The sequence below is a fragment of the Centrocercus urophasianus genome, unplaced genomic scaffold, assembly GCF_019232065.1.
Source record: "Centrocercus urophasianus isolate 14NV4802_14NV808 unplaced genomic scaffold, USGS_Curo_1.0 seq_54, whole genome shotgun sequence".
Classification (NCBI taxonomy): Eukaryota; Metazoa; Chordata; class Aves; order Galliformes; family Phasianidae; genus Centrocercus; species Centrocercus urophasianus.
In genome coordinates this window covers 378,066-401,715 of record NW_024885133.1, presented here as the reverse complement: position 1 = coordinate 401,715, position 23,650 = coordinate 378,066, and the positions used below count along the sequence as shown (strand labels likewise).

At 50.8% G+C, this 23,650-nt stretch overlaps 1 protein-coding gene across 3 annotated transcripts in view; it reads left to right on the top strand.

Annotated features, from left to right (window-relative positions):
* Positions 1 to 23,650, top strand: part of CRTC1 (CREB regulated transcription coactivator 1) — a 38,776-nt gene that overhangs the window by 7,175 nt on the left and 7,951 nt on the right. The window contains exons 2-14 of one of the 3 annotated variants that reach the window (XM_042835633.1): positions 6,301 to 6,417; positions 7,805 to 7,852; positions 10,343 to 10,480; positions 11,200 to 11,261; positions 11,811 to 11,905; positions 13,132 to 13,217; positions 13,609 to 13,652; positions 13,948 to 14,168; positions 16,521 to 16,654; positions 16,737 to 16,994; positions 18,574 to 18,675; positions 22,274 to 22,360; positions 23,003 to 23,183. In XM_042835633.1, the coding sequence (XP_042691567.1) occupies positions 6,301 to 6,417; positions 7,805 to 7,852; positions 10,343 to 10,480; positions 11,200 to 11,261; positions 11,811 to 11,905; positions 13,132 to 13,217; positions 13,609 to 13,652; positions 13,948 to 14,168; positions 16,521 to 16,654; positions 16,737 to 16,994; positions 18,574 to 18,675; positions 22,274 to 22,360; positions 23,003 to 23,183 (1,573 nt within the window). The remainder of the gene's footprint in view (positions 1 to 6,300; positions 6,418 to 7,804; positions 7,853 to 10,342; positions 10,481 to 11,199; positions 11,262 to 11,810; positions 11,906 to 13,131; positions 13,218 to 13,608; positions 13,653 to 13,947; positions 14,169 to 16,520; positions 16,655 to 16,736; positions 16,995 to 18,573; positions 18,676 to 22,273; positions 22,361 to 23,002; positions 23,184 to 23,650) is intronic. The other 2 variants (XM_042835635.1, XM_042835636.1) reach the window with 2 other exon arrangements.

Sequence of the window (23,650 nt, the reverse complement as noted above, 5' to 3'; positions counted from 1 at the left end):
TGGCAAATAAAAACAGAAGTTCGGTGCTGAATGCTGCCTTCCTCCCTCCCCCCAGCTCTTCTTTCTTCCTGCAGCAGTGAAGCGTTCCGTTTTGGTCTCTTTGGGTTTACAGGAAGAAGGGTTTTTGGCCTGGAGCGCGATGTGGACTCGGGGTGGTTTATAAATAGTAATTGTATACGAGGAGGTGAGATCTTTTCGCTTTCACACGAACTCTAGAAGACACCTGGGGATGGGGGTCTGGGGATGGGTGTAATTTTTATAGCCCCGTTTCCTCCAAGCTGTAGAGCTGAGGCAATCTGGGGAGTTGGTTTCAGCCCGTGAAGGAGAATCTAATGGTGCCTTGGAATTTGTAGATGACTCATAACAGGACAAAACAATCCAGTTAAGTGATTTGAGGTCTTAAATAATCTCTTCAACAGGAAGGTGAAGAAAACATCATGAACTCATGAGTAATAATTGGCTCTCTTGGAGTGCTAAAAGTGCAGCGATTGCTCGTTGGCAGGGGCTCAAGCGATCCCTGCTTAAGCTTTGCTGATCAGTATATATTTCATCTCTTATGAATGAAATTTATTTAACTGGATTATAATGCTTTTAGCTAGGGTTACCAGTTGGGAGAAGTTTGTTTCAGGTTGGTGTGCAGTAGTGATGCTGTGCACCGTGGGGCTGCGTGGGCTCTGCTCTGTGCAGCACTGCCTTCTCCCACTCTGTGCTCTGCAGTGCGGCTCTGTGCCCGAGTTGGGTTTGAGGGAGAGCCCCCAGCAGCACCACGCTGTGCCCAGGGCACACAGTCCTACCTGCAGCTCTTGGCTCTGTAGGTGCAATGACTGCAAAGGTGAAATGACTTCAGGTGGTCCCCGAGCGGCTCACGTTGTTACAGACAGGAGGAGTAAGAACTTCTCATCTCCTTTCTCCTTTCCAAAGCACGGAATCATTCAGTACAGCCTGAGTGTGCAGAGGTTTATCTGCAGACAGAAGGAACCCATGCTGGTGCTCCTGTGGAAGAGAGCTCGTGCTTACTGTAAGCAGCTGGAATTGCAGCCTTGTGTACCAGGAAATCTTTCAGCTTAATCAGGTACTTAAAATCAGAAGTTAGCCAGCTTGCTGACCCTATCCTCTGACTAGATGCTTTCATTCGTGCAGAAATCCGCTTCTGCTTTCCAGTTTGATTTATGGGGAGCACTTCTGGGGGCTCTGTGAGGTGGAGGGGCAGAGTTCTGCCTCCCCTCCCGTGCTGTGAATCCCTTTGGTTCTGGTGCTCGAATGTCACATCCCGTTGTTAATTTCTAAAGCCTCTATGAAAGGAAAACCAGAAAACCATCAGTCCTTGGATGTGTGTTGGTGAAGCACAGCCGTCCGAAAGGCAGCGCGGTGCTGAGGCTGCTCTGCTCTGCAGGGTTTGTTGTGGAGCCCTGCGGTGTGGCTGAGATGCAGCTCTTGTGCTCCTGTGGCTGCTGAATTCCAGTGCATTGCAACAGATCTCGGTTCTTAAAGAAAAACAAACAAAAAACCAGCAAATATCTTTTGCTTGAATTTGTATCATTGGCTACGTTTGGGCTGGCCTGCAGGGCTGTTTGCGTTGTTGGTGTCCCAAAACGTCAGTATGATAATGGAACAAATCCTTGCAAGCGACTTAAGTGACAGTTAGAGTGATGGAGGAGTAAACAATGATGTAGCAGTTCTAGAAGCCTGGGTTCAGATCCGGTTCATAGCACACGTCTGGATTTTCTCGTGGTGATTTTCAGTTAGTTTGTAGTAGACGTTTGGCTTCCTGTTTTGGCTTGGTAGTGCTCTTCTCCGCAGTGTCTGTTGCACCAGGACGGTAACGGCGCCGGGAGGCCAAAGGAGATTGGCAGCAGCAACAAGGGAAACTTTCTCTCCGCTTGTCCGCACTTGTCTGTTCCCAGCCAGTGTTAAAATCTTTGCTTTCATGACAAGAAAAACACACTAAAACTCAAAAAACCCGTTGCAAAATGTTGTGTTATAATGATGGAATATTTTAAGTCCCAAGTGGCCCAGACAGAGCAGCTGCTATCACTGCGGATTATACCTTTCCTCTGCACTTCAGACTTCATTTCCTTTACCAGTCTTCCTGGGAGGAACAGCTGTGCGTTTGGATCCTCTGCTGCTGTTGGATCGGTACTTGAAACTGCAGGAAATAAGTTGCTTTCAAAAGCTGGCTCGCTGCAGCTTCTTCCTGATTGTGACAGCCCAGAGGAGAAAGAATTGCGAGGGATTCTCTTCTTCGTTAACAAACTCATCTGTGAATCCTGTCTCCATCAGCCAGGAGGGGCGGTGAGGAAGCTGGCCGTGCTTTTTCCATCAGTGCAGGTTTGCTTTTCGTGGCTGCCGCCAATGGTTGATTATTCAGGAGTAACAGAACAAAGTCCCCTGCTTAGGTGTGCTCTGGTTTTGGATGCAGTTAATGAGACACGGCCAAGAGTTTTCCCTTCCTCAGCATAGCAGGCTTCTCTCCTATGGATTGTTGAATCCTTATTTGATTAAGTAAATTCTAGACGACTTTCCTGAAGGGGCAGCTTTAATAGATGAGCTGTTATCCCCAAGGAGGCTGTGGATCCCCATCCCTGCAGGCATTCAGGGCCAGGCTGGATGTGGCTCTGGGCAGCCTGGGCTGCTGGTTGGTGACCTGCACAGAGCAGGGGGTTGGAACCAGGTGAGCATCGTGCTCCTTTGCGACCCAGGCCATCCTATGAATCCATGATCCCAATGTGTGTGAACTTCAGAAATCAAACAGCAAACGTTTCAAGAATTCAGTTCATGGTACAAATACAGAACATCAGCAGAAAATGGTGAACGTGAGGGAGGAGCTGAGCCCTGCTGGGGGCCGCAGCACTCAGGGAACTGCTGGGCAGTTCCAGCAACGCAGAGACAGACATAAAGAACTTCATGTGGTGGCTGCATGGCTAATTGGGTGATTTCTAATGGCTGTATTCCCACCAAGTCCAAATGCAGTAACTGCGAGTCATTGAGTGGACGTTAACTGATCTTTCTTTTTAAGACTGTTTGCTTTTCTTATCAACATGAGGATTGTGAATGGCAAGAAATCTCCCTTTGAAGAAAATACTTCCACTGGGATTCCACCGCGGTGCTGACTTGTCTGGAGGGTTTGTTTAACTTCATGTTGGATTTCATGCTGGAGAAAGAAGCCAGATTGGGAGTTCTGGAGTCTCTCCCTTCTGCTGTCTTGCAGGGCAGGAGGAAGTTTCTCGCTGTGCCTTGGAAAGGCCCTGATCTCCTTCCTGCAGCCCTGGGAGCAGCGGGCTGAGAAGCCTTGTGCAGGTTGGAGCAGCACAGTTTACCCTTAAGATGGTCATTAAAGCTTTGAGTTAATCCTTTAAACGTAACTTAATTTCCAATTCAGACACGCATTTGTAAGTTGCACCAGCACTTGTTTTCTGCTTATTGGCTTTGGCAGATGCAGAGAACACCTTTAAAGTGGGAAGCTGAAATTGGTAAGAAAGTTTCGAATGGAAACTGCAAACCAGCAGCAGAGCAGTTATCGTGAGATCTGACTTCCTGTACTCAGCAGATAGCGTTATTTTTTTGGTCGAAAGGACACCCCACCCTTTTATTGCCCTTATGGGAGTCAAACCTGTGTATGAAAAGGGGCATTTTGCAGGACGTTTGCTTCTCTGCGTTCTAGGGTCAGATCTGCCCTTGGTGACAGCTGAGTTCTGCGCTCAGCTTTGCCGTGTGCCCCGAATTTTGTTTATATTTTTCAAGGGGAAGGGATTTCGAGAAGGTGATGTGCTGCATTGCAATAAATGCTCCCTTTGATTCCCATCTGCGTATTTTTGGACGCTTAGAAAGGCGGTAGGAAAACTGGATGTGCTGTTGGGGTTGTGTTTCCCTCCTTTTTGTTCTTCTCCCTGTGTAACTGAAGGCTCTGTGCACACACAGCTGCATGCACAGCAAACTGCAGCCCAGCCTCATTGGAAGCACTGAGGTATTTTGTATCAATGCATTCCCATAGCAGCCCATTTCTGGAAGAGCGCTGCTAACGTTGCTTGCAGGTTCCTGCTTGCTGCATGGAAAGCAAGCTGTCCCTTCCCTCTTGGCTGCCAAGATGCTGCCATGCAGGTGGCAACCCCAGCTGCAGGGATTACGTGTTGGCTGTAATAGAACTACAAATCTATGGAGCCAGGGGTGAACCGGCGTGCTTTTATTTAGGGAATGCGTACAGCTATGCTAAAAAACTGCGTGCACGGAAATGTTTTGGTGACAAAATAGCTCCAAATTGGTTTCTGGCTTAAAACCTTTCAAAGTACAGGAAGAGAAATGCTGGCAGAGGGAAATGAGAGCTCTGGTCAGGGTCTGTCCGACGGGAGGCGTTCCTCTGGAGCAGCCATGCTAAGCAGAAATGAGGTGCTGTGACCAAGGATGGCTTTTTGCTTTGCTCTCCAGCTGCTTCAGGCCAGAGCTGGTGCTGTTCTGCTGCCAGCAGCTCTTACCTTGGGCATGGAGCACAGGGATGGCAATGCTGCAGTGCAGCTCGCTGAGTTCTTGTGGCTCAGGGGATGAATGCAGGAGGTGAGCACTGAAGAAGCAAAAACAGAGCCTGCAGTGTTACAGGGTAGCAGTAGAGTTTTGGCACGGAGCTCCAAAGTGTTTATTGAAGGGAGCACTGGTGAATGGCACATGGAGCTGCATAACCAGGTCGATTCTGAGGTCTGCTGTAATTCTTCATCTCCCGTGTTTCCTCATTTCCATGTTTAAATGTAGTTGGAAGACAAATGGTGGTGACCTCCCCGTTACGTTGTGCTGCGTACCTGCTGGGGATGTGAAGCAACCCCCCAGCCCAGCATGCCTTTATGAGGCTCCTTAGGAGAGACCAGCACCTGTTGAAGCACTTACTTCACGTTTGGCACCAATCCCAAGCGAGCCTTTTTGTAGCAACAAAACCATATGGACAGAGCAGGCAAAAAGCACAGCTCGTCCCAACGCTGCGCATCGCAGCTCTGCGCCAGAGGCTGGAACAGCGTGGTGCTCCTCTGCTCTGCTGTGTGCCTGTGTTGTAACGGTGTGCCAGGGGATGGAAGCGTGGGGTGGGGGGGTCCGGGTGGTGCTTTGTGGCTGGGATCTCTGAGCTGTCTGATTCAGGTGTTCTGTTTGGACCCAGAAGTGCTGGCACACCATCAGCACGGGTCCTTTGGCTCCTCCCTGAGCCGTACGTCGCCAGCAGCTCTGCTCAGCCCCACTCCCACCAGCACTGCTGAGCACAGGGCTCTGCTTTGACCTCACTGCCAACACGAGCAGCGTGGCTCTGCCTCACCTTGCTGGAAACATCTCTGCTCCGCCTCAGAGGCAGAATGGTGAAGCTGTAGTGCCGTTTCCTTTGCTTTAAGAAAGGGTAAAGAAACAAAGCACGCATATAAACATCCAGTTTGGGTGATGCCCTTTGTTTTCTAGTACTTTTCCAAACTTTGCTCTTCAAAATTCTGGCATTGAGAGGCAAAGGCTGTAAGACCTCTTTGAGTGGAACTAAACCAGATTTGTTGATGTACACACTACGGTGCCTTGGCAACCACGCTGCACCTAGTCCAAGAGCTGAACGTTCAGGCTTTAAACAATTCTTTGCTACCCATCAAGGAATGTTCTTGCATCTCAGAGTGCAGAAGCAGCCAGCTGACAGCCAGTGAGGAACAACACAGCTGATAAAATCCGTGCTGCTCTGGGCTGGGAGGAGAGGCACCCTATGGAGGCACAGTGCTGAGCTGCAGCTCCTCGCCTTGGAAGGTGCATCCCGGGGGTGGGAGTGCTGTGTTCACATGGCTGCAAGCTGAGCTGCATTGCTGTAAAACAGAGCTTTGGTGGTTTCATTTTTCTGTCTCTTTTTGTCTCGAAAACCTGTGTCACTGCCCTGTCCTGGGGCAGACAGCAAGAACACTTGCCTGGTGGTGGGAAGCAAGCATCTCCGTTGCCTAGATTGCTACCGAGTGTGTTTGGTTAAAGCACACACTGATCTGACTGCCTCACACGTCGGCTGTGCGTGTGCCCTGCTGATTGGGTTTGGTGTTAGACTGATACAGGTCCTTCACTCCTGCTTTGCAGTGCAGCAGGTGACAGAAGGACCGTGTGCTTCCATGTTCTTTGTGGGAAATGGAATGCGATTGCTGAGTGCACAGCAGGGCCTGGGTGCTGTCACAAAGGCGCTGTGTGGCAGAGGAGTGGTGTCCACACTGCTGCAGGTGGTGATCAGTGAGACGGGGAAGAATTGAATTAATTAAAACAGCTGAAAAGCAACGGTGTTACCCTTACACTTTCCTCCTTGTTTTCTTTTAGTTACAGCTGCAGAAAACCCAATATTTGCAACTAGGACAGAGTCGTGGCCAGTACTACGGTGGGTCCCTGCCAAATGTGAATCAGATTGGAAACAGTGCCATGGATCTGCCCTTCCAGGTGAGTTTCATTGGGGTGCTTCTGGTCTATGTTATGAGCTTTGTCAGTAGCTGCTGGTTCAGAGCACAGCACCGTGGCCCCAACATGCAGCAATGCTGTAAAGATTGTTGCTTTTTTTTTTTTATTATTTTTTGGATGGAGGATGGTTGTGTATGGGATGAGTGGATGGATCTGGTGATGTTTGTTCTGCTGTCCTTGGTTGTGTTGTGTTTGTGTCAAGAGCAGGGAGGCACAATGCAGTTTCAGCAGCAGTCAGTGGTGACTTTTTCTGTTGTTGTGTGGTACCAAATTCACAGTGAGATCTGCAGAGGTGCAGCAGACTTGAAACAGAAGGGGATAATGGGAGGTGATGTGGCAAGGGTTGATAGAAGGAAGTGCTGAGGAATGCAGCCCAGGGCAGCGAGCATGTTGCATGGGAACAACGTGTGGGATTTTAGGGGGAGGAAGAGGGAGAATGGGGCAAAACAGATTTCAGAACTGCCAGATCGCTCTGGGCTGGCAGTGAGCAGAGGGGTGGAGCAGCTGCTGCTGTGACACTGGGAGCAGGAGCTCAGGGTTTGTACAAAGTTGTGCTGTGTATGTTAGAAGGTGTGCAGTGCATAGGATTAGACACTGGGACTTCTGGGACTCCTGATTTCTGTTTTGGTTGGCTTAGGGTGCTCCAGGTAACCAAAACGTGTGCATTAGTTCACCTTGTTTGAGCAGTAGCACTTTTTACCTTGCCAGGATGCGGTGAGAAATAAATGTGGTAGGTTGTGGTTTTCTGATGAAGGCTGGCTTAATGAGAAGTCATTGCTTTTCTGAAGTCCTTGTGGGCAGCTGAACTCAGGGATGCTCTTAAGAGCTTAAATCTCATACAAGAGGAGAGGCAAGCAGCCACTTCCATGTAGTGGCCTGCAGGGAGTGCAGCTCCTAAGGTGGCAAACCCTGCAGTCTGCGGTGTTGCTCACAGGCATCTGGCCTTAAGGCCCCCAGGTTTGGTCAGCATCGTGCTGAGGAGGCTCAGGGTTGTAGGTTCCTTTCAGCAGAGTTTGAGCATAGTTGTCCTTGCTGGCTGTTGTGGGACAGCTGTTACATTGGGTCATTCCATTCTGAAGCTAGCAGAGTTCTCCTAAGGAAGCATTCGGGCGTTTGTGAGTGATGAGAGAGGAGGATGCAGAAACAGATTTAAACTCCGGGTTTTTAATGTGATTTTTGCATCAATAAAATTGGGCACTGTTAGGCGAGCAGCATGGCGTTGTTTGATCACCGCTGAGCGCTTCCCAGACTTTTCAGTTTTAAGCTGAGGTGCCATGAAATTTGCAGGGATCCCTGTGCAGTGTGTGGGGCAGGGGCAGCTGCTGCACAGCACAGCGGTGTCTGAGCATCTTGGTTCTTTGCATTGCAGCACAACGGAGCTCTGGCAGAAACCTTTGGAGCAGTTCCCGTCTCTTTGGTAAACAAGTATTTAGGTTTGTGCAGATACGTATTTAGCACTGGTGTTCTGTTTGCCCAGGTAGATACGTATTTGAGCACACGTTACACTTTTCCTGGTATGCACAGTATTTATTTGATTCACCGGCTGGGAAGGAGTTCTGGTCTGTCACATAAATACGGGTGTTGCCATGCATCCCGGTTTGGAACATGCATAACGATTCCTGTTGCAGCCTCTCTGGACTCGCTGTGGTCTGTCATGTGATTCCTTATGATTTATGGGGGATTCATTTGGTGCAGACGGTGGTTCCTTGGCACTGTCTTGGCCTGATTTAAGCAATCTCTGAGCATGTGCACTCAGCCTGCATGTTGAACTCCGTTGGGAAGGGCAGAATGATCCCCACGTGCTGCTTGTCGCCCAGGGCGGGTGCTGGGGGCTGCTCCTCGCTTCCCCCTCTTCCACCTCACTGCTTTTGATTTCTTCAGTCGATGCCTCAGTAAATCTTAAAGGGACACTGTTGCTGTAGAGCTCTGAGCTTTTTCCTTCCTGTCTGTATTTGGGCTTTTTCCTCATGTTTTGCAGAGTTGTGGTTCTGATCTCAAACCGTGGAGTACATTTGAGGGAAGAGAAGCAGTTCCAGGTGTACCTTTCCCAAGGATCTATTTTTTGTCATCTTTCCCATTTTTCTCAAGCAAGTTAGGGATTGACTTGGGATTTTTGTGCCTGCAAAGCCAGAGAGCAGCATCGCCCCGAAGTTCCTCACCAGGTGTGGCAGGGACACTCCTTGCTTCCTTGTGCCAAGGCTGCACTCAGATGAGATTTTTGTTGTACTTTTATGTGTGAGTGGTGTCATAAAACTTGAGGAAAAGCTGCCTTGCGTGCAGCTTTGTGTGCCAGTGCGTGCTGGCTTCCTTTGAAGGTGCAGGTGAGTCTGGCAGTGCAGTTTGTGTGCTGCAGGCCGGCTTCTCTTTTGGTTCACTTTGCATTTGAGATCACTGGTGCTGGGAAGTGCTTCTCCTGTTGGCCTTGCGCTGACCTGCAGGCTTCTCAGCCTTCAAGGGGTCAGTTCTGCATGGCGCCAGTTAGAACTGGAGCACTGCTTAGCACCTTCAGCAGACTGAAGCAATGACTTGAAATTGAGATGCTCTGCCTTGAGATTTCTGAGTATTGGTGCAAGGATGTCGTGCTTGTTAAGGAGCTGCAGCAGATCTGTGCTCTGCAGTCAGGACTGTGTTACAGGGCACTGTGCTCTGCTGATGCTGACTGACTGAGGGGATGTTCTGCTTGGGCAGGACACAGCATGGACACTGCATCCATGGACACTGATACAGGCTGGGTATGTCCAGAGGGGAGCAAAGTGGTTGCTGATGAAAAGAAAAGAGTTAAAAATAGTAGGATGGCGCTTGAAGGAGTTACTGCAAACAAAACAGTTCAAAACAAACACAAAACAAATTTCTTTTTAGATCTCAGCAACCTCAGCTGGGTGCTTTGAAGTGAAATAAGGTGAGCGTGGAAGGCAGGGGGCTGCACGGCTCAGCAGGCAGGGCAGCGAGTTTGTGCAGTACCTGCATGGAGGAGGAAGTTTTGGATTTCCAGGCAGGCGGTGTTGGACTCAGCAAAGCTGATGGCACTGGCAGGGAGGGGAGGGCTGTGCGGCCCCAGAGCTGCGTCTGTTGCTGGTGGGGTGGGAGCAGAGGTCGGTGCTGCCTTCCCCCCGCCCTGCACACACAGACTGCAGAGGGCTTTTGAAGTGAGAGCTGTCAGCTCAGCGTGGGAATTCATCTTCCCTGCCCTCCCTGGGGCACCTCAGTCCTGGGATGGGCTGCTGACAAGCAGGCGCTCTGTGGGACGGAGGCGCTGATAAGATTGAGAGGGAATCCATCCAGCTCTGTTCACTGTGCAACCCGAATGAAATAAAAGCCTCTCCTGAGATGCCGAGCGCAGGAGCTTTTTCCAGACAGAGGAGGAAGGAAACTGCTTTTTTTTTTTTTTTTTTTTTTTGTCTTTTTTTCCTTAATGTTGTCAGTGTCCCCTTAAAATCATCATGCAGAAAGGAGAGGTGAGAGGAAGGCTTGAGAGTGTTAGGATCTCTGCGCATCCTCGTCCTGCATCTTCTCCTGCCCGTGTTCTTCCAGCTCTGGATGTCAGCATGTTCCTTCTGGATGCATGCTGCATGCTGCACCCAGGAATGCACGCAGCAGCAGGCAGCTGCTGTCGCTGCCACTTCGGCTGCTGTAGAGATGCAAAGGTTGGAGAGCAGCGCTGATGGATGCGAGGGCAGAGCCCACAGTCTGCCTCTGCTCACCTCTGATCTCTGGGAGATGGCCCTGGTAATTGCTTCCCACGGCTATAGTGAAAGTGGAGAAAAAAACCTAGGTGCCTACATTTATCCATATCTTTCCTGGGTTTTATTGCTTAAAATGGTAGAACCTCTAGCACGACATACATGAACTCCTGGCAGATGGCTCGTGTGTGTGTTTTTCTGCTTATGACCCCGCTCATCTCTCTCAGACTCCTTTTCAGTCATCCGGGCTGGACACGAGCAGAACAACTCGGCACCACGGTTTGGTGGATCGAGTTTATCGGGACCGGAACCGGCTGGGATCGCCGCACCGCCGCCCGCTGTCAGTGGACAAACACGGCAGGCAAATATCCTTTGCTCTGTGAGCCGGGCAGGGAGAGCCTCCCTTCCCACCGGGATCACCTGTTGGAGCTGTTGGAGTTCCCTTCTTCCTCCTCTCCTCACCTGTCAGCAGAGTTGCTCCCCATCTCCATGCAGTTGCTGCCACCTGCTTTCCTGAGCCGTGATCTGCTCTGCAAACTCCTGAGTGCCCTGCAGCCGTTCCTCGGCGCTCACGGAGCTGGAAGGGACTGAGCTCCTTTGATGGGAAACACAAAGCGGTTCTTGTGAAGCCGAGTTTCCCTTCAAAGCCGAGCAGATCCAAACCAGAATAATGCTCTGCAGCTCAGTGTGCCTTTTATGACCGGCTGATTCACCCGTTGAACATCTCGGCGCTGTTTCTTATTGCTGGTCGTGAAGATGAATTGGCTTTTTATTGCTCACTGGCTTCAAATTTGCCATGGTCACACTGGTTCGATGGGGCCGGGGGGGGTAAGCAGGACGGGAGGGCTGCTGCTTTCTCATTAGATGCTCAGAAGGGGGAAAGGGAGACGATTGTCCCATTGCTTAAATATTCCAACGAGCAAAATAGTATTTCTGTTTGCAGCGTTCTTAAAGTCCGTATGTCCCCCATAGGGGTCTGCTGGGCATGTCTCCTGTGAGCTTAGTGCTTCGGCAGGGGAATTGGAGCTCCTCCTTAGGAGTGGATTTCATACCCAGGCGTTCTTGCCCTTAACTGCCTCCTCACGTGGACAGCTGTCCGTACGGCACTGTGTATCTGTCACCTCCGTCCGACACGAGCTGGAGAAGGTTGGTACGCAGCAGAGCGCAGGGCTGTGGGGTTTGCAGAGCTCTGATGTGCAGCACGGCCTCACAGCCCTCCGCTGCCGTCACTGGCGGGGTGTGGAGCCCCATTTCTTTTTTCCTGTCGTTATTCACTGAGATGAGCGGCCTTTAAGACTGAGGTGTGAGGTGCTGTGATCTTTTTAAAGGTGTTGAAGGAAGGCTTTCCTTTAAAGTTTGGCGTAACCAGAGGATGTGTAAGAAGCTTTGGGCTGGAGCCGAGTTATTTGATCGTGCTCCACCTCAACAAAGCTTATCAAATTATGTTCTAGCTGTGGCAAACGGCTTTTCCTGTATCCCTCTCAATCCCGTTATTGGAACAATTACTTCTCAACCTTGAACTAATTATTTCTGTAAATTGATTGCTTCACAAAGAAATGACGTCTGGTATTTACCGAAAATAGATTTTGTTTTTGAACAAGATTTCCCTGAGTTGGCTGCGTTTATGTGAGATGGAGCTTTATTCACTTAGAGGAACTGATGATCAATTTTTCCTTTTTTCTGCCTTCCCCTCAGGACAAATTCAGACTCTGCCTTGCACCAGAGCACGATGACTCCAGCGCAACAGGAATCTTTTTCAGGAGGGTCGCAGGACATGCAGCAGAAAAGAGGTCAGTAGGATATGGGTCCTGATTTGTCAGTGTTACACTGATGACTTCAGAGGAGTTTCTCACAGTTGACTTCATTAAATACTACTATGAGAAATGAAATTCTGGAAATTGATCATGCATTGAAATATTAAAGGCTGCTGAACTTTTTTTTTCTGGCAAAGTAATCTGATGTGAAGAGCTGCAAATCCATCATAAAAGCCTCGAGGGTTTGAGTGTAATTCTTCACGTGCAGTTGCTCAGCAGGATGCATTGGCTGCTCTACAGAGCAGAGCACACTGACTGTCAGAAGCAGCACCAGATCACCTGGGCTGTTGTCCTGGAGCCCTCCTTCCTTGGGGTGGCAGGCAGTGTTTCCCTCTTATGTAAGCATGGTGCCATGGGGGGAATGAAGGAACTCTGTCACAGAGTGGCAAGGTTTCGAATCTGTGAGCGTGCTGTGAGAGGCACTGCTTCCCAATGGCTCTCTGATGGTACCTCTACAACCAAGGAGCAGCACAGCCCTCAGGCACTCACCATTTTGGTGCCCTCTGCTGGCCTTTGCTTCTGCTGTCAGTGCACGAAATACATTAATGCTCCTAAATCAGCTGAGAGAAATATACTCCTGAAACAGCAGAGGTGGGTGATGCACAAAGCTCAGGTGTGTGTGCACTGTACTGCAGCTCCTCCAGAGATGCTTCTGGAGCCGTAAAACATGGAATAGAAATCATCTCGGATGGTATTGCATAAATTTGGGTTTAAACATGGAACTCTCCTCGTCATCAGTTTGAAGGGCTGCTGTTACATCTCTCTTAGTGGACTTTCTTTTGCTGTGTTTTGCCACCTTGCTGTTTCCTTTGATCAAATGTGCTTGGAACGTGGGGAAGGAACAGCTTCGTAGTGCTTCTCTATCCCAGGGGATGTGGTTTGGGTTTTGCCCTTCAGGGCTTGTCCTCTTGGCCACCCATTAGATGTAACAGATGTCTGTCACTTGTGCAAGATGCAAGAGGGAGAGAAGAACCAGCTCTCAGGGCACCTTTTTCCATTTACTTGCAAGGGGGTGAACTTGGAGGCAAGCACTTTAAGGCGCTGCTGAGCCTTGTGTGCCTCGTGTCTGCTGTGATTGTGGTGCTGAGCAGCGCTGTGCTTCTGCTGAGTGAGAGGAGCTCGCGGGGTTCTGTGGAGCAGTGATGCTGCTGAGCTGAAAACTGATTTCTGAGAAGCTGCCCTTTGTTTCCCCTTTGCTTTAGTTCTGCTGCTGACTGTCCCTGGCATGGAGGAAGCCACCTCTGAGGCAGACAAAGCCCTCTCTAAGCAAGGATGGGACACTAAAAAGGTAGGAATCTCCTATTTCAAAGTACAGAGCTTTCATTTCCTAAACGTATTTAGGTAAACTAATGCTCTAAATATTGCCAGTCAAGGCAAACTGCTTGCAGAGATTAGAATTACGTTCTATGTTTAGCAGCAAATCACAATCCATTAGATCAGAAAGGCTCTTTGTATGCATTTTGATTATATTAGGAGAAACTCTTACTGAAATCTGAGCCTTGCTGGGCCGGTAAAGCAAAAAGATGGCAGGTCTTTTCTGAGACCTTCACAGAACTGGTGTGCAGGAGAACAGCTCTTCTTTAGAAATGAATTAAATAAGATTTTCTGAGTAAACTGTGTCATAAGCATTAATTCCTAGCAATATCTTTGCCTATAAAAATGTCTTCCTTCTATTTTAGACTGGGTCATCAAGACCTAAATCATGTGAAGTTCCAGGAATCAAGTAAGTTTTGAGCAATTCGTTTTAGAGAGCACCGAGATCTTTAGGAAAGAATGTTGTACCTTGAACGTTTGAGTTTTCTGCGACAGCCTTTGGCTGTTTAAATGTGGAACAGATGTAAAGTAAGCCAAAGCTACTGCTGGTGTCCCCTTGGCTGCCATGTCTCAGCTTGTAGTTTCGGTAGACCAGTTAATGTTTCTGTATGTGCATCTCCCTTTTTGCAACTCATTTTGTACAGATCTGCCCAGGCTGAAATTTCGACTGAGCGGTGGCTTTGTTTCCTCTCTCCCTTTTTTAGCATCTTTCCATCAGCTGACCAGGACAACACTACAACCCTGATTCCTGCTACGCATAACACGGGCGGCTCCCTGCCGGACCTGACAAACATCCATTTCCCTTCCCCCCTCCCCACGCCGTTAGACCCCGAGGAATCCACCTTCCCTGCCCTGAGCAGCTCCAACAGCACTGGGAACCTTGCTGCCAACCTGACTCACCTGGGCATCAGCACTGCCACTCAGGGTAAGGTCTGGCTCTGCGCTGCTGCGCCTCTCCTGCCTCCCACCTCTGCCTCGTGGCCTGAAGCTGCACTGCTGGGTGGTTCTGCACTGCTGGGTGGTTCTGCACTGCTGGTGGACTGGTACAGGACAAACAGCAGCATTCAGGGCGCCCCCCTCTTGTAATTAATTGTGCTTAATCCCCACACCGTTTGCATTATGGAAGTACCTAAAGTAGACCTTTGGTTTTCATTCCTTGAGGATGTTATTTTTTTCCACCGTGAGGATTCTTTTGAAGAGAGAACATTTCCTCACTTCCCCTGAAGCAAATTTTATCTTCTGAGCAGTCACAGCAGCACAGAGCCTTACAAGGTTTTTGGTTTTTGTGCATTTGATTGCCTGATTCTTGAAAGTATCCCAGCTCGTCAGGGTACAACAGGGGAGGGCTGTGGGGAGCAGCACCGCATCCATCCCAGCACCTCCCAGCAGTTCAGCACAGTGGGGCTGAGCAGTGTTTGCTGGGGCTTTTGGGCTTTGGCAGTTCTGAAGTTTGGTTTTTAAGAAGTAGCAGATAATTTCAGGAGTTGTTAACTGAAGCAAACGGCCTGAAGTGCTGCTTGCTGTTTGTTTCATCGTTTCACTGGGTTCTGCCTGAGGATAGCTGTGCATTGTGTTACCTGCTGTATTGCTGGTGCTGGCTGCAGTCACTTGACTCCTAGAACAGGAAAAAAGTGCTTTGTCCAAAAATAGCAGATGTGTATTTCCTGTGTTAGGCAGGATTTACTTCCCTGCTTATAAACCTGCTCTTATACTGGAGAAAGGAAAGAATTCTAATCGGGTTGATGTGGTGCTATGGCTCAGCTGTTAGGTTTAAGCACAAATGAGGAGCACAGTGCTGTTCAGTGAGCTTTCTGCTCTCCAAACAGGCTGCACTGCACTCCGGAGATGAGCTGTCGCTCACGCAGAGCTCAGCAAGTGTGCATGAAGGCAGGCAGTGTGCATGGAGGGGACAAACTTCTTCTGCCGAGCGAGGCCAGATGGGGCTGCTGAGGTTTTTGTTTGGTTTGGTTTTTTTTCTTTTCCTTTTTCACTACCCGCAATTAGCAAAGTAAATGGGATGAAACCAAACGGGTTGGTGTGGAATTGCTTTGAAAACATTTCCTGATCTACGGAAGATACTGCAGATTAGCAGGGTGCACTCACTGGTGGTTCTTCTGCTTCTCATTGGACCCCGTCCCATAGTTTAAACAACGATATACTCACTGTGGAGCTTTTTAAAACCCATTTTCTCAATCCTTCCTCTCCTTATCTTGTAGATCTTCAGCTCAAAACGTAAATGCCTTTGGGTCTGTGGCAGGAGCTGTGTGCTGTGCAGACAGGCCTGTGGCAGCCCCAGGAAAAGGTGGGGAGGAGCACCTGTCGGGTTGTGAGGAGCTGCCAGCAGCTCAGGCTGCACATTTGTGCGTTTGTCAGTTGCTCACACGGCCCGTGAGGCAGTGCTGATTTCTGCAAACATCGCGCGGGCAGCCAGGCAGCCTTGGGAGCTCGCTGGGAGCCGGTTTGCCTGCTGGCTCCTTGGCAGCCTGGGCTTCCTGGCTTTCTGGCAGCCTGCCTGGAAGCCTTGAGCAGCTGCCAAGTGCCGAGGAGCTCTCAGGTTTTTGTGAATTCCTCCTTTCTGGCAGCTCTGAAAGAAAAGCTCACTAGCTAGATTGTCCTGGAATTGCTTTACAGGGTGCCTCGGTTCCTCTTGGGTGAGGCTGAAAATAGAGAGGTTTCAAAACTTGCAGGTTTTGTCTGGGATTGGAGTAAAACTGCACTACGTGAGTTGTGTGCCCATAGCCCCTGTAAGGTTCTGTAGAGCGTGAGGGATATTTCCTGCCTCCCTGTGTGCTGGTGTGCCATCAAAAATGGTGTACATCCTGTGTAACCAGTTTGACTTCTGCACTTTCCATTAAATAGGCGTTTGGGTTTCTTTATATCACAAGTGCCCTCTGATTGGTCTCACTGCATATCCGTTATCTTCTTCCTGAAGCTGGAGCTCCTACAAATGGAGCAGAAGGTGCTGCTCCTGAGTTCCCTGTGAGAATGGCTCCAAGTGTTTCTGCAGAGCAGTGCTCCGGAGGTGCTCTGCCCATTGCAATTTCAAGTTGCTGTCTGCCCAGTACTGACCGACTGTGACCGGCTGAGGTCTGGGATAAACCTCGGGGGTCTTCCTCTCTTCCCGATGCTCTTTAGCCTGACAGAATGCATTGCACACCAGCCAGCTTTGTGTCGAGGTGCTGTCGATCTGCGCCATGCGTTTCACAGCAGAGGGAGCCCCTGTCCCTGTGTGCCGTTGCCCCGCTGCCCTCTGAGCTGCTTTGTCCCTTCCTGGCAGGGATGACACCTCCAGCTCCGTCCCAGCAGCACCGGCAGCCCAACGTCAGCCCACTGTCGCTGAGCGCGGACTCGAGGCGGCCGCAGTCGCAGCAGATGTCTCCTACACTTTCCCCTCTGTCACCCATCACTCAGGTAGGAGCGCCTGGAGACGGAGCGTCCGACAATTAGAGGGAGTTCCCAGGCAGCCCGGGTGACTCTGATTCTTCTTTTGAAGGCCGTGGCGATGGATGCGTTGTCTCTGGAGCAGCAGCTTCCCCCGTACCCGTTTTTTACCCAGACGACTTCCCAGCAGCAGCAGCAGCCCCAGGTGGTGAGCAGCCTGCCTCAGAACACTCCGTTAATGCAGACTTCTGGTTTACAGCGAGGAACTCAGCTGCCCCCGCTCTCCGTCACAGTACCTTCCACCATCCCGCAGTCTCCTCCGGGCAGCCAGAGCCAGAGCCAGCCGTCCATGGGAATAGACATCAACTCGGTAAGCTGGGGCAGGGCTGGAAATGTGGCACTTCTGTCCCGAAAACGTGGTGCCGTGCAGTCTGAATGCATTCAGAGTGCTTCAATTTAATGCACCTTCAGGTGCTTTGTAGACAGCAGTTGGCTTTAGAGCGTGTGCTCAGTGGCTGTATTTTCCTAACATGGTGTTCCCTGCAGCTCTGTTTGGTGAGACCAGCTCAAACTGTGGATATCAGTGCTTGTAGTGCTTCACTGGCACAGGCTGCCCAAGGAGGCTGTGGATGCCCCATCCCTGCAGGCATTCAGGCCCAGGCTGGATGTGGCTCTGGGCAGCCTGGGCTGCTGGTTGGCGACCTGCACACAGCAGGGGGTTGGAACTGGGGGAGCGCTGTGCTCCTTTTCAACCCAGGCCATTTTATGATTCTATAGCATGTCCTGCAAGGATAGGCTGTCAGGCTGTTAAATGAGTGCACAGCCAAAGCACGATGGACACGTGGGGCTTTGGTACAGAAGCTGCTAACCTGCACTCCTAAAAAGTGGGGACAGCTGTGCTCTGGCCACTGCCCTGCTCTGCCAGGTCTGGTTGTGTGACCCTCCTGGCAGCCGCTGGGTAACAGGAGGAGCTCAGTCTGTGGTGGTGGAGCACAGGTTGTGGGTTGCTTTGTGGAGGAAAGTTGACAGTCTGTGCTGGTAAATGCTTCTTGGAAGGAGCTGCTTTCATGCCAGGGTTAAAGGGAAAGGACAAAGCAGTGGTGGGAAGGATTCCAATGCACTCAAACTGTCCCAGTGTTCTAATGCCCACATGGCTACCAGGACAGGTGATTCTGATTTCCATTCTCTGCTTTCTGTGTTGCTTTCCTCATCCTTAACTTCTTTATCACCTTAACTTGTAGGGTGCTGTGCAAAGAGCTGTTCTTGCTGTCTGTGTTCTATTCAGGTGCTTCGGAGAGCTGTAATTTGTTCAGGTCGGGGATTCTCTGTGACAAAAAACCAAAAAGGCAAAGCTCTGCAAAGACTTTGTCAGGAACAGTGTCAGTCACTGATGTGAGCCCACAGAATGCAGTGGGAATTCTCAGACGACATGTGTTGCATGTCCTGGGCTCAGAGCAGCTTCGAGGAGGATTTCAGTCCTTGTGGTCAGACATGTGCTTCCATCTTGGTGACACAGCCAGGCTATTTCAGACAGGGCAGAGTAATGTGAGACCGACTCTGAGTGTGTTGTAAACACGAGGTGAGAATGTGCGTGTATGGCGAACGCAACAGAGAATAAATGAAGTTATGCTGAGATTTTGAGACTGCTTTTCCCCAGATTGCTATCTACCAGACTTTTCAAAATTGAGTTTAGCTGGAAACTGAACAAAGAAAAAGTATTTGAAGAGTTGGGCTGCCCTGCAGCAGCACCGTGCGCAGGGTCTGTGCCGCGCTCATCCCTTCGCTCTCCCTCCTGTGGCATTACTCACAGCAATCTTGCCTCCGTGTAGAGCTGACAAGTGCTGAAGAGGACGGTTTCTCCCAGCTTCCTCAAGCTGCGTTCACCAAAAGTTGCTAATTTTCCAGCCTTCCATCAAGCCCATGGTCTCTAATTCTGTGTTGTTCTGTAGGCTTCACTCCAGCAGTACCGCAGTAATGCTGGCTCCCCAGCCAACCAGTCTCCCACCTCTCCTGTCTCCAATCAAGGCTTCTCTCCTGGCAGCTCCCCTCAAGTAAGGGACTCTGTGCTTCCACAGGCCTTGCTTCTTGTGTCTGTTTTAGTTGAGTCTCTCCATTACTGACCCATAGTTGTCTCACTGTGAGTGTGTGTGCCTCATGCATTACTGATGTCTCATCTCGTGTGCGGTTTCATTCCGTTCCAGAGTTTTTCTATAGCTGGTGAATTGCCTTTTCATTGACCCAAGCTGCTTACTGGGGCACCGCAACGCTCAGTTACTGCTTTGGGGCAGACAGCAGCTGCAGGAAGATCCCCCCATGAGCAGTGTTGTGTAGGAGCTGCAGGTGAGGGTGGCAGGGAGAGGGGGTGCTTGTGAGTAGATTGTGGGGCTGCTCCGTTCCCAAATCCCACCTGCGGGAACAAGGCGAGCAGAATTCTTACAGAGCATCACAACAGGGGCAGAAAATCCATTTTCTGCTTCAGGATTTAATGCTTCAGGCTGTAAGGAGGATTCTGTCTAAGTAAGTGCTGCCCCTTCCTGATTCTGAAGCAGAAGCTGCCCTTCTCCTTGCCTTCAGCCACAGGAGGGTCAGTGGTCAGCTCGGCACAGAGCAGGGTGTCAGGGCTGTCTGCATTTTCCCTAACCCTTGCTTAATTGCTTGTTAACTTTTTTTTTTCTGGCAGTTCTGTTGCACCTCAAAGGAAGCAAGCGAGCTTGACTTTGCTGGCTGGCACGAGGAGCAGAGCTGCAGGCAGCCTTGCTGCGTGTTCCCAGCTCTGGAGGGCACTTGTGCAGCCCAGGAAGTTTTGATTATGTGATTTTTCTTTCCCCTTTGACTTCTCAGTGGCTCTTGGTTTTGTCCACAGGCTCGTAGCCCTTGGGGGAAGCCTGTTGTCACTGAGGGAAGAGAAAACAGCTCAGGAACAAAGCAAACAACGCAGGTAGTGATTATGGGGGCAGCTCCCAGGTAGTGGGATCTGCAGAGCAGTAGCAGCAGGTTGGTTCCAGCAGCAGAACTGCCCGCTGTGGAGCTGTCTGCCTCTGGCTAACGAGCGTGCAGTCAAGGAGGTGCAGCCAGGACAGCACTCGCTCCTTTTTCTCCCATTACTTCCAGGTTAACTCATCCTGCAGCTTCCCACTGCAGTGTTAGTGCCATGCCACGTATGGTTCATTCACCAGAAGTTGCTTTTCATCTTTCCACATCTCTTGATCGATTTGCTCTCGTGTTTTAGCTGTCTGCTTGTTACCTGGAGGTCTTCCTGTTCCAACACAAATTGAAAAGCTCTGCTTGTAGTTCTCAGCTTTGTGTGTGCATGGCTTTTCACTGGCAGTGGCTCGTGCTTTCCTCCTCTAACACCTGGCGTACGATTCCAATTAGATAGAAATCTGCTTTATTTTTTAGTGGAATGGCTGAATGCTGCATACACGGTATGTATTTTTAGGCTAATAATTTAAGCCAGGGGTTTGTGGTTTTGTTTTCTTTTTCTCCTTGCAGTCACCACATCATTAACCCAAGAAGATGAACTGTTGACAAAACAGACCTCATCTAGCGTTTCTGTAGGACATGGTGTTAGCAAGATGTTCTTCACAGAGTTGTCAGTAAATTATGCCGGGACTCCGCAGTGTTGACGTAATGACATTTCCAGTTGATTTCCTTTGGGAGTTGCAGTGCTTACAAATGCAACAAGTGGCGTGCTTCAGGGCTGAGAAGCAGCGTGGGCCTGTGAGTTTGGTTAGCAGGCCTGGATGTAGGCTGGCACAAGCGGGTTTGTTCCCTGTTGGTTGCTCTTGGTGTTTCCCAGTGCTTTGGGGATGGGAGCAGCGCTTAGCAGGATGCGAAGGTCTGAGGTTGCGCCCTGCTTAAAGCTCCGCACCAAAGAGATGGCGGAGGTGGCAGGAAAATACCCAGACCTCCGTCCTCCTCGGAGCGCTCGGATCAGTGCTGGAAGCACAGCTGTAATCCAGAGCAGCTCTGGTTCACACTGAGCAGCGGTGTCCTGAGTGCAGTTCTCCGTCAGAACAGACAGAAATCTCCATCAGGCTTCGCAGAGCCCTGCAGCGCTGGGGCTGGGGCCTGTCCTGCTGTGCTGCAGGGTTACGGATGGTCAGCTGGACGGGGCTGAGTTGGAGTAGCACAGAAGTGCTGATCTGAGGATAGCTGGGCAGCAGGCAACTTACCAGTGTGGTAATGAAGCAGAGCATGTTTAATTAGCAAGTGCAGCTTCTGCAGGAGGGCTTCGCTTTCTGCCACCAGGCGCCGTGTGCCTGTTACTCTGCAGTTGGATTCCACCCTGCTGCTGCAGTGGGACACATGGGAGGACAGGAGGACGCTCCCAGGAGCAGCAGTTTCCCATTTTCACCTCTTTCTGAGGAGGGCATTGAGTCACAAAGATCCCATTGTAGTTCTGCAGTCGTAGCTGTGACAGATCATAAGTGAATGCAGTGAGTTGGGACTTTATTTCTGTCCGCATTCAGGGCTCAGGCTGTGTAGGAAGAGTGGCTCCATTTGGTTTGAGCGTTTCCTCCGGAGAAATCCTGCTGTGATCTCCTGCCACAGCAATCTGGCAGCTCTCGCTCCTTCCCTGAGGCCACACTCTCGTGGGACAGCCAAGGGTACTGCCTGAAGGCAGGATGGCTTTTGTTAGCTTTGAAAGGAATATTATAGTGCTGCTTTCCTGCTTTTCTCCTCTCGTGAGGAGTTTTGTACCAAACTCGCCCTCCTTACGTGCAGCCTGCAGGTAAGCTGAGATGTGCTGCGGGTGGAGGAGGACGCAGCGTGAGATGTGGGATGTTCTGTGTGCTGTTGGGGACACGTCCCTCATCCCAGCACCCTGAGCTGTGCTCAGCGCTTCTCCCTATGCTGCTGCAGCTGAATTGCCTCTCTGGTGCTGTAGCTTAGCATCACATGCTGCCAGTGCTCATAGGGAGAAGATTCGGAGCCTAGATACATAGCTAAAGCATCTGGAAAACGCCACGTGAAATGTTCTGTTGTCTTTCCCCCCCGGGGCTTAAGCAGAGTCTCCACACAGATCAGTTTTACGGAGCCCCGTCCCCACGTGGGCTGGTGGTGGTTGTGGATCAGGAGTCGTTGCTTCGTGGCAGCTCCAGGGCAGTGCTGAGCAGCGTTGGAGCGCTGACCCGCGGCTCTGGTCGCTCCATCTTGCTGGAGGGACTGGCAGAGTCAGCAGGGGGTGCAGCTCAGCCCGGCTGTTTGCACAGAGCTGCCGGTCGTGCTTCGCCGCGGCTCTTCTGATCTGCAGCTGCAGCACAGAGTGCAGCTGGGCTGCGGCAGGGAGCTGCAGGGCTGCAGGGCTGCGCCGTGCCGGAGATCGGCGCGGTGCTGCGGGGCTGGCCGCCATTGCACGCAGGCTGTCCTTCACACGCAGTCGCGGTGATCCGTGTTCCTCGTGCGGCCCGACGCGCTCGTCTGCATTCGTCCCTCAGCAGCTTCGTGTCGTGTGTCCTCCAGGCAGTTTGTTGGGTCCCTGGTCGTGTCTTTGTGCCCTCGCAGGGCTGCGTGGCGCAGCTGGCTCTGCAGGGAGCGCTGAGCGGCGCCCAGCGGGAGGCGCCGGCCGTGGGCTCGGGCCGCTCGCACGCCGTGGGTTCCTCTGTCTGAGACCTTTGCACCATAAAGACTCTGTTTTGTTTTCAGCATTCTTCCATTCTGGGGAGTGTATTTGGTGACTCCTATTATGATCAGCAGATGACAGCTAGGCAGGCTAATGCCCTATCCCATCAGGTGAGCAAATTCATCTCCGACTTTCAGCTGTCTCGGCCGCTTTCAGCTTAAAATAAATATAATTCAGCTACTGGTTATTCTGTGTAAGATCACGCTCTGTCCTTTTAATTTTACTTTCTTATTTTCCCTTTGCAACACGTAGGGATCTTTTGTCTTCCCCCCATCCCAACTTCTCCGTCCCCATTCCTCCCTCTGAGCCAACATAGCAGATGTTTCTAAATGTGTTCTGCCGAGTTGATTGGATTAGGAATAATGACAAGGCTCTGGCAGCAGGTAAAATGCCTTCCAGGTAAAATGCCTTCCAGGTAAAATGCCTCTGAGGCAGTGCTGGGCAGGCAGAGGCCCCAGGCGGTAGCATGAATTGGTTTTGTTTCTTCTTCCTTCCTGCTTTGTTTTAAAGCTACCTCTTACAGTCACGAAAGCGCCGCCTTTATTTTGGCATTTCCCCACGTTCCCAATTTGGCAGTGAAGTGTTCTGGAGAGTTAAGTGAAGCTGCACCAATATTTTGACCAACAAACCTAAAGATGAATTTGTTTGCCTGCCTTTCTTCACACCCCTTCCCATCCTTGAGCTCTGTAAGTTATTTCTGCTGCCTTTCCCGATGGTTGGAAGTAACGATTCCTTTGTGCCTTGGTCTTCAGCTCGAACAGTTTAACATGATAGAAAACGCCATTAGTTCCAACAGCCTGTACAGCCCCTGCTCCACGCTTAACTACTCCCAGGCAGCAATGATGGGCCTCACCGGCAGCCACGGCAGCCTGCAGGACTCGCCGCAGCTCAGCTACTCCAGCCACGGGAACATCCCCAACATCATCCTGACAGGTGAGCAAACCCCGCGCTTCGCAGAGCCCGGCTGCGCGGTGCTGCCTTGGCTGGGGAGAGCTGGGCAGGAGCTGGGTGTCGCTGCTCTTCGGGGCTCGGTTTCAGCTCGTGTCGGCGCTGAGTTCCCGGCTGTGGGGCTCCTGCTCCGTCCCTGCCGTCGGCGCAGCGCCCCGCTGCTGGCTCACGCATCCACGAGAGCTGAGCTCCTTCCTCTGCCCGAACTCGCCGGCAGGGATTATTTCAGTGTTCCATACGGTGGAGAATCTGGTCACAGTTGGACATTTGGAAGCAGTTTCTGCATAGGTCACTGAAAAAGCTGGAGTTGAATCCATCCTTCAGCCGGGGGCTCATACTGATGAGAATAATGCAAACTGAGCTAATTGTTCCTAAAGCAAAGGAGAGCGGAGCCCCGAGCGTTGTCCCTTTGTAGCCCCAGATGCACTTCGATGAGTTTTGCTTTGTGTTGT